Here is a 10,005-nt window from a genome sequence, read left to right as displayed (position 1 = left end):
CAAGATATGAAGAAAAAATGCTCCTTTTAATTTTTAGGTATTTTATTATAAAAACAATACACTTTGATAAATCAGTCATTGTCAAACATCAGCTATACTTCTCTTACTGTTTATTTTTTTAGGGAAAAATATTTAATTACAGTATGCTATGGACAGCATAGACAATACCCTAAGACTTCAGACTGAGGTATTTCACTTAAAAATACACAAAAAGTAAAAAAAAAGAAAAAAAAAGGAGTATATTAAAATACAGATATATTTATATTATGCTACCAACAATGGAAGGGCTTCAGTCTGCTGGTCAAGTGGGAGCAGTCCAGTGATTTCTGCGACGTCCTGGTACACAGGCTAAAGCCAAGGATGAAAGACAAATTATCTAACAGTGTAATAGAAAATTCATCCCTGATTCTTCACATTCTGAAAAAACAGATTTTCAGCATATTGGGCATTGACTTGTAGAATCTGAATATCTACAGATTCTACAAGTCAGTGTAGAATCTGTAGATTTTAACCCTAACCCTAATGTCACATTTCCACAATGTGACATTGTGGAAATGAGCTGTGAAACAGAAGACTGAAGAAAAGCAGCTCCAGCTCTCGTCCTGTCTAACCTGTCCTTCCAAAATCCTCTGGTCTGTAATGCACTTCCATTCTAACAGCAGTTTCTCATTAGCTCTCTCTCATTAGAAAACTTACACAGTATGAAAAAAATTAGCTAAGCTAAGAAAATTATAACCAGAGTAGTTACTTTGGGCCAATTTAGTTACATTGGAAATACTTCTTGGTTGTTTAGAAGCTAGTTTCTGGCTGCAAAGTCACAATATTCTGCTTCTAGCATAATGTTATTCTTTCATTCGTACCTGTAAAAGGTAATGTCAATGGATAATTTGTATTGTAAAACGATTGAAACAAGTCCATGCAGGATATGAATTATGGACCTCTGACCACTCTAATGCCACACTGAAGATGGCGGCGACTTAACGTAGGACTCAATGCTCATTGATTCGTCTATGTGTTCATGTCTATGCCCAGGATCTCCTGCTTTGGTTTGGTAAATTCATTGCCATGTTTTATGAGTATGTTTAAAGCTGCAGTAGGTAACTGTCTCTGTGAGGTGTCAAGCCCCTCCTCCTTCCTCTCGGGGGTGATACAGCTCCGCCCCCACAGCAGAGACTGCTGTGAATGCATGGCCACCCATGATGGCTGATAAACGGCTCTCCTGTATTGTTAGGTTGTCCCTGTCGTTAGCACAGCTGCAGCAGTACGAAATGAGCTGGGGAGTAGAGTGAACAGCACTTATAGAAGCATGATTGTCACTGCCAAGCCCTTCCTCCTGTCTCTGGTTGTTTCTGACTGGGAGTGATGTATTTATGCATATAATAGTAAGACAACAGAGAGGAGGCAGAGGAGCTTTCACACATCATCAGTCCCACATTTTTATAAGTTACCTACTGCAGCTTTAACATAATATTATTGTTGATGTTGCTTTAAAATAAACTCCAACTTTCCTGTCAGTGTAAAAAAAACAACAAATTCCACATGATCAAGCTGCAAGCCATGCTTAAACCTTACTGTCCTGATCCTGATTGAGTTCACATTGTTCCTGCCACATTTGATTAGTTGAACCTGGATTCTTGATTCATTTGGTTACTGTTAGACTACATATCAGTCCTTGTGGTGCCTTTACCAGCCTTTGTGTCTTGGTTTGACCCTCTAGGCCAGGCCAGCCAGCCCAAGTCTCCCTCCTCTTCATCTCCATCCTCTTCGCTGTCACCCTGCTCAGAAACCCGGGTCACCGACTTTATTCAGCAGTTTGTGGCTACCTGCCTGCTGGTGTCCGACTCCAACACTGAGCTCTCCTATGTCCTGCCCTCCGAATCAGTCAAGAAGGGCTGCTTTGAGAGGCTGTTCCAGGTACAAACCAGCTCCAGTTGGAGTCAACAGGGTCTGTGAAAATCTGCAGATTTCTTCCAGACAGACTGCATGGGGATCAACCTTTAGTTAGCTGAGTTTAGTTCCAAAATGTTTGAGCTATGCTTTTTTTTTTTAAGATATTATTTGAGAAGATTGCAGATAAATTCCAGCCACAACTTGGCACTATATTCTCTAGATTGAGCAGAATTTATTTGTGGAATTTGAACAGATGGTATGAAGTTATATGAGCAGCATTTTGTCTGTTGAATTTAAGGAAGCAGAGTATATATTTATTTTTCTTTAACATATTCTGACCACGTATGTGTGTGTGGGTGTGTGTGGTGTGTATGTGCCATGTATTGGATGCATTGTGGGGACTGAAACCTGGTCTGCACAAGGAGAAACACTGTTTTTGGGTCAGGGGTTAGGTTTAGGACTAGAGTGTGAATTGAGTTTTGGTTAGGATTGGGGTTTGGGTTAGGCTGCAGAAATGAATGGAAGTTGCTAGAAAGTCTCCACAAAGATAGGGTGACAAACGTGTGTGTGTGTGTGTGTGTGTGTGTGTGTGTTTTATTAAAGGTAAATGTAATTTTATTTATATAGTACATTTTCAGCAACAAGGCAGTTCGAAGTGCTTTGCATGAATTAGAAGGAAATACAAACAAAACATCAAAACCAAAAGAAAGACACAAAGGTAAGAGTAAGAAAAAAGCTAAATGTTGGTTCTTCATGTGTGATTCTTTTTCAGGGTTGCTAAGTACTCCACAATTTATAAACTAACAGGAGTTTCTCTAGGTCTTGTTCTGATATAATAGTATAAAGCTAAATGGTGGTCTAAAGTAAATAAGTAATTACGCTTGGAAATGCTCTTCTGGTGATGAGAAGAAGAAGAAGACAGGGTGTTAAAATGACACAACAGGAAGCATAACAAAAACCCCAGCACAAGTAGCAACATTCTTGCGGCCAGCGAAAGGTGGTGAAAATCAGGGAATGTGTGTCTGTACCCATGAGATATGTGTGTGCAGTAAATCCATGAACCCCGTACAGCCAGCCACTCCCAGGCTAAGGTCTCTGATACAGGGTTCTTACCTGAGAGCAAGTCGGTGGGAGCACTCTGCTCCATAGTTGCACAGATGCCCTGAGGAAGGGAACAAAGTGGGAAGGAGCATCTTGTTTACAAATCATCCAGGACATTTGAGATAGTCAGCCAAGGCCGACACAGACACAGTTCAGATACAGACAATATTCTTTCAATCGGGCAGACTTTTTTAATTTCCATCTGCCTTAAAGTCTCCTGGTGCATCTCTGTTGATTCCAATCATCCAAATTGGTATGGCCGTTCCCGCCAGACCGAACTAGCAACTTCTCTTAGATCGATTCCATCCTGCTAGTGAGCTGCAGGACCTGCATCCGGGCTGGAAATCTCTGCAGGAATCGCATTGATAGCATATTAGTTTGAGCGTTCATCAGAAGGCCCAATCCATCACACTGATCAGACAGCTTGACAACGGCTGAAACGACTGCTGACGTCTTCTGAATTTGTCGATATGCCAAGATTTCTGCTGGTTGCCAGCTTCAACCAACAGAAACCCTGTTATGCAGGCTCTCCTTTGATCGCTCGTCTCGTTGAGAAAATTTTATCAATTGCATTGATCAACTTATAAGATTAATTAATGGAAATAGCTTTGTGTCGGTCTCAAAGATAATGGACATGGAGTTTGTCAAGTTTGTGATTGATTTGGCGAGTAACAAAAATGAAGCCACTTATGTAAATAAACATGTGTGTGTCCAGTCTATCTGCTTCTTGTTTTTTACTAATATTTTTTTTTAGAAAAAAAAACATAGATTTTTGTGGGGATTTAATTAGGAAGAAATATTGTAAAAAAATAAATAAATAAAAATCACAAAAACAATTGCAAAAAGAAAGGAAAGGAAAAAGAGGTAGGGAATAAAGTTAAAAGAATGTTGTTTTTAAATTGAGAGACGCTGCTGGTCATAAAGTGCAACAACTGCCCATCAAACTTTGAATGTTCCTTTTTAGCAGAGCCATAGCTAATGTCTGTTCTGGATTTAGTTTAACTGTTTAATCTTGCTGAGCAGACAGAAATACAGACACACAGCAAAAGGTTTGACCATCATTTATAATAAAGTCAGATAGTTTTATTTATTTAGAACCATACTGTGTGTGTGTTTGCAGGCTTTGGAGCAGAGCTTGGCTGGCCTGGCTCTGACCAGCTTTGGAGTGATGGACACCACGCTGGAGGAAGTGTTCCTCAAAGTCTCTGAGGAGGACCAGTCTCTGGACAACAGTGATGCTGGTCAGACCGCACTCCTTCAGTCTCCACTCAACCTCTTCTCCTGCAGGCTGAGTAACCTGGGGTTTCCCATCTGTCTGCAGACATGAAGAGCTCGCCTGGGGGCAGCTCACTGGGAAAGCTGTCAGTGGGATCAGGGGCTCAGGATGGACTAGCGCCTGAGACCAGACCCTCGCTGCACAACGAGAAGTCTGAGGTTGAGCTGAGCAATCTGGTGCAGTGCTCCAGGCTCAGCCAGAGCCAGCTGTCACTGAAATCTTCCTCATCTGTGGGCTCAGTGCGTGGAGACGAGGGGGGGCTGTATGCAGACTTCTTTGGGGATTACTGCCCTCTGTTTGAGAACGGCCAGGAGTCGGACTCTGCCAGCCTGAGAGGTTAGCTCAAGTTCTGTCTCACTGTAGAGGGAAGCAGAGATGGAAGGAGAAAATGATCCACTCACCGTCCAATTGTTTTTTTGTTTGTTTGTTTTTTTTGCTTTAAAAACAATAAACCAAAGAGTCAGAATTCCTGAATGAAAAAGAACATGTCTCCTAATTCACACATTTCTAGTTGGATTTTATTGTTTTCACACCATTACATCCCTCTTCCCTGCAGGCGATCCAGAAAATCCCACCTCCTCAGAGCTGGAAGACCTGGAGGGGCAGGGCAGCTTCAAGCTGGAGGGCTGGTGGCTGAAACTGAGTCAGTTTCATGGCCTCATCATAAAGAGGTTCCACTGTGCCAAGAGAAACACCAAGGGTCTCTTCTCCCAGATCCTCCTGCCTGCTTTCTTTGTCTGTGTTGCTATGACTGTGGCCTTATCCGTGCCTGAGATCGGTGAGCTCTTCCTTTCAGTTAGAATCAATAAGCTGTGCTCCAGCCTTTATTGCTGGCTGTGCTGCAGGTGGTTAAAACGTGATGAAGGCTGGGTTTTGTTGTGTTTCACAGGGGATCTACCACCACTCATCCTGTCTCCTTCTCAGTATCATAACTACACCCAGCCCAGAGGCAACTTCATCCCCTACGCAAATGAAGACAGGCCCCAATACAGGTAACAGCAGCTGTGGTTCTTACAACAACGGTGCCTGGACCTGCTCCTGCTGCTGCATTCCAACCTTTTAAGATGCAAGCAGTTACATAATTTGTTTTTTTGTTGTTGTTGTTTTTGGAGCTATGGGGGAACAGAAAGGGGCAAATTAGTGGAATATACAAAAACACACAGGACTCATATTTCTCACTGTTCCTGGCCAAATGGGAGAATATTTTAATTGCACACCTGCGAATAAGCAATAAGTAAACAGAAATAACACACAAATATCTAAAATCTCCCAATTTTTGCTGGTTACATGCTTATATCCATCTCAGACAGGTTTGAATAAATAACTTTATCAAGTTGTTATTTGTTATCTATTCAAACAGAGATTATATTGAATGCTGCTTCTCCATGTTTGGTTCTGGAGATGCAGAGCAGAAGACTTGAGGGGTCTGGAAGGTTGATACAACAGCAGCAGATCTTTAATGTATTGTGGTGCTAAGTTGTTCAAACTAACAGTATTTTAAAGTCTGTTCTCTGAACTACAGGGTGTCGGTGTAGGGATTTTAAATTGTGGTGATGTTTTCTATCTTCCTGATTTTAGTCAGAACAGCAGCAGCAGCGTTCTGGATCAGCTGCAGCTGGATGATTGATTTTTTTAGTCAGACCTGTGAAGATGCTGCTGGAGGAATCAATGTGACTAAAGATAAACATGGATGAGTTTCTCTAGATGCTGAGACATTAGTCCTCTAGTCCTGGAGATGTTCTTCAGGTGATAGAAGGCTGACTTTGTGCCTGTCTTTATGTGGCTCTGAAGGTTCAGGTCAGAGTCCATCCCAGATTTTGAGCCTGATCTGTAGTTTCCAGCTGTAGCAAGTGAAGCTGTGCATCGACTCTAGATCGTTCTTCTTTAGGTCAAAAGGCACTAAATTCAGTTTTGTTTCTGTTAAGTTGTAGAAAGTTTTGGCACATCCACACATTTATCTGTTCTAAGCATCTGTTCAGTGATTGGATGGGTTCAGAGTCACCTGGTGACTTCGTAATGTAGAGCTGTGTATCATCTGCGTAGTTATGGTAGCTGATCTTATTTCCTGCTATAACTTGAGCTAATGAGATCATACAGATATTAAATAAGAGGGGTCCTAGGATTGAGCCAAGTATAAGTGAAGCAGTGTGCTGTGTAACTGTCTGGTTCTTGGAACTGCAGGAGTACGCTGTCACCAGATGCCAGGCCACACAAGATCATCAACACCCTCCGACTTCCCTCAGGTGTGGGGGCAACATGTGTCCTTAAGACCCCCTTCAACAGCACCCTGGACCAGCTGGCCCAGACCCTCAACCCCAGCGCCAACAACTCCAAGACCCTGGCTGCCCAGTACTTTGACTCTATGTGTCTGGACTCCTTCACCCAGGGGGTCCCCCTCTCCAACTTCGTGCCCCCGCCACCTTCCCCAGCTCCCTCGGATGACCCAGACCCTCGTTTTATTGCCCCTCCAACCACAATTCATGGTGAGTCTTAATCCAGAGTGTGTGCATTCCTCTTTTGTATCTCACAATACTGAGATATGCAGCTGCAACATAAAGACCAATGTTTGATGCAAGTAAAGATTCTTTAGAACTTTAACAGGGCGCATTATGTAAAATAAATTTTTTTCAGCTTCATATGTTAATCCCTCATCAAAAACATACCTGGAGTGCTGCTCAGATTCTTTTATGCATGTTTGAGAAATCTTTGAATCTCCTATGGCAACCATTCAGGGGAGCCTTAACACCTGTTCATAAAAGCCCCACCTGTTTGGCCAAAGTTTGCCCTTAGAGCTGCAGTCACCAGCCAAGCTGCTTCCCCACTCAGGTCCTTCAGACTAGTGGCAGCAGTAATTAGCAAACACTTGGTGGAAGTGCATGTCTGCTGAGCTCATCATGCAAACTCCTACTCAGTGCAACGCTCCTAAGAATAGTTCTTAACAGCATCATGGAAGAGCATTGTCATGATGAAGTCCTGAAGGTGGAGTGTTGGAAAGGGTAAAGAGTCAGAGTCCAATTTTAAGGTGTCAGATACGACTATGATGTGAAGTTAAATTACTTTTAAGTCATGTTTGACATATACAGCATTTTCATAACAACTGGAGGTATTACTGGACTGTGCTATAAAAAGGCACTATGTGCCTGGAAAAAATCCATAATGCTCCTTTAATAATAAGAGTTACTGACATTCAGTAGCCGAGCTACGCAGTGAAGCTGGAGCTGAAGTATTTCAAAGGCAAGAAACTGAGATAAAGTTGAATGTTGGGATCCTGGCTGCATGATTTCAGGTCCTAAGGACACAATTGCTGAATATAGCAATGATAGTCATTATGACTGAACTGCATGTTTCTGACTCTTTTCTTTCTTTTCATCTATACAACCTTGGAGTTTTAACATAACAGCCATACATACAGAGTGGGCAGTAAGAGTAGTTACAGCCCATGCAACTGACCATGCACAGTGTGACTGCATTGCAAATTTCATACCAAATATTCAACAATCTCTTGTGACTGAATGACTTTACAAAGTACAATAGCACACTTTTCTCCCACTGTTCTTTTTCATTTCCAATATCACAATTTCCCACCCTGCTGCATGAGGTCAAGCATCGCTGTCTCAGGTCCAGTAGGACTGCATCTAACTGACCAAATATCATTGGTTTGCAGACTGTGGATCTAGGAAGGAAATGTAATGTCCCACCAATATTGCATTCAAGAAATCTGTTGCAAGTTTGATATTGTAAATATTTCATTTGCAACAATAATTTTGCTTTTGGTTTTTGTGGTGCCAATTTAAACAGTTTTGTGGCAGCAGAAGACAAAATGGATCCAGTTACCTGAACATTAATTCCACACATTTCTTTTATGGACATAAGTGGCTGATAATTATGATAGAGGAGAGAAACTGGTAAAAAAAGGCCCTTCTATGTTCGTCTCAGGTTCAGCAGGTTGACTTCATGAAAAACACATTCAGGTTCATTGTATTTATTCTAAGAAAAGAGAAAATCAGTTGGTGGTTAACCTAATGAGCACATGGCAGCAGTTCATAGCAGTTAGAAGCAGTTAACATTTTAAGGTAAGGGTTAGGGTCATTTTATTTATATAGCACATTTTCAGCAACAAGGCAAATTCAAAGTGCTTTACGTGAATTAAAAGGAAATACAAACAAAATAACAAAACAAAGGAAAGAAAACTAATTTAATGTTGTTCTAAAGTATGTAAACTAAGTGCTCCTGTTCAGGGTTGCTAAGTATCTAATTCCATTTCTAAATAGTGAATACTCTACAGTTTCTGATAACATAAACTAAAGAGTGACTGATCTAATTCCTTTTCTGGGTTAAAAGTAATAGAAACTAAGCAATGACTGTTCCTGTTAAGTATTTCTGGATTCCAAGTTCGTAGTTATTCTAATTCTAATTCTGATCCCGCTGGGTTTGTCCCTGCAGGACAAGAGGCTCTCTTGTGCCCAGACTTCTTGTCAAAAATGTGATCAATTTCTTTAAGAGATCGGTTGACCAGATCCATAATTTGTAGATTTGGATGATGTGCAAAGAAAGGCTCCAAAAATATAGACAGGACAAAAACAGAGCAAGCAGAGAAGGCATGGGTAGGGAAGGAGCAGAGGAAAAAAGCGTCCGCCTTCATCGAGAGCAAGAGAGAAGGTCATTTTACAATTGAACATACCTAAAATGGGAAACATTAACATTGAAAACTTTTAATAATATACACACAACACAGTAAATTTACTCATGAACCACTGTGCACTATCAGATGTGTCCAAAATATATTTTAAAATATAATTCTTGTAAAGAAAACACAGAGCTGATATCTCAGTGAGACAGCAACAGAAAAAGGGAATAAGTTACCAGTTACTATGGTAACCACCAATTGCCAAAGTAACATAACAGAACTTAAAACATCAATAAATATCTAAAGAAACAACTTGTTGAATAAACAAAATAAATTCAAAGAACAAATAAGCAAATTTTTTCAAACTTCACATTTATAATATTGTTCAAATAAAACCCTGTCACATATCATGTATTTAAAAACATGAGGCCAGTCTCATTTGTGATGAATGTCATTCAGTGTGTAGATGACAAACTGAATGTCAAAGTGTGTCATTGAGTGGGAGAATTTATTTCTTGTTGGTTGATTTCAGAAAGAACTCCCTTTTTAGAAGCCTGTGTTTGTTCTGTTCTGTTGCATTGGAACATTTTGTTCAAAACCTGTAAAGCAAATTATGATTCTGTAAAAAAACAAAACAAAAGAAGAACACAAACTATTAATAATAAAGATTATGCTGTTATTCCAAAATATGCTGTGTGAGATAAATGTTTGTCATTTTGTCAGAGCCCGTTACATCTCCTCCTACCCTCCCTCTCTCCATCCGTGAGCCGGTGCGCTGTACCTGCTCTATGCAGGGCACGGGCTTCTCCTGTCCCAGTGGGGTCGGAGGTCGCCCCCCTCTCATGAAGGTGGTGACAGGAGACATTTTGGTGGACATCACAGGCAGGAACGTCTCTGAGTATCTGCTCTTCACTTCGGACAGAGTGCGGCTCCACAGGTATTGCTGGGCAGGTGCCAGTGTTCCATCAGATCATCATACGCTGTCAGAATAGCATACTGCGCATTAAGAAGTCCGACCGTCAGAGGAGTTGTCAGTTCAGCATACGCGACAAGTTGTGACGGAAAGAAGTCATCAAATTGTTTTCAATGATGATTAGATAGATGTTCATGC

At 41.1% G+C, this 10,005-nt stretch overlaps 1 protein-coding gene across 3 annotated transcripts in view; it reads left to right on the top strand.

The window, feature by feature from the left end:
* The window catches only part of abca2 (ATP-binding cassette, sub-family A (ABC1), member 2), a 51,563-nt gene that overhangs the window by 17,546 nt on the left and 24,012 nt on the right, over nucleotides 1-10,005 (top strand). For all 3 annotated transcript variants that reach the window (XM_016664970.1, XM_007540369.2, XM_016664971.1), the window contains exons 8-14: nucleotides 1,718-1,914; nucleotides 4,112-4,232; nucleotides 4,313-4,603; nucleotides 4,824-5,045; nucleotides 5,157-5,259; nucleotides 6,449-6,750; nucleotides 9,618-9,831. In XM_016664970.1, the coding sequence (XP_016520456.1) occupies nucleotides 1,718-1,914; nucleotides 4,112-4,232; nucleotides 4,313-4,603; nucleotides 4,824-5,045; nucleotides 5,157-5,259; nucleotides 6,449-6,750; nucleotides 9,618-9,831 (1,450 nt within the window). The remainder of the gene's footprint in view (nucleotides 1-1,717; nucleotides 1,915-4,111; nucleotides 4,233-4,312; nucleotides 4,604-4,823; nucleotides 5,046-5,156; nucleotides 5,260-6,448; nucleotides 6,751-9,617; nucleotides 9,832-10,005) is intronic.

Source organism: Poecilia formosa, unplaced genomic scaffold (assembly GCF_000485575.1).
Source record: "Poecilia formosa unplaced genomic scaffold, Poecilia_formosa-5.1.2 Scaffold535, whole genome shotgun sequence".
NCBI lineage: Eukaryota > Metazoa > Chordata > Actinopteri > Cyprinodontiformes > Poeciliidae > Poecilia > Poecilia formosa.
Note: the sequence above shows the minus strand (reverse complement) of the source record. Positions and strands in the feature narration are given on the sequence as shown.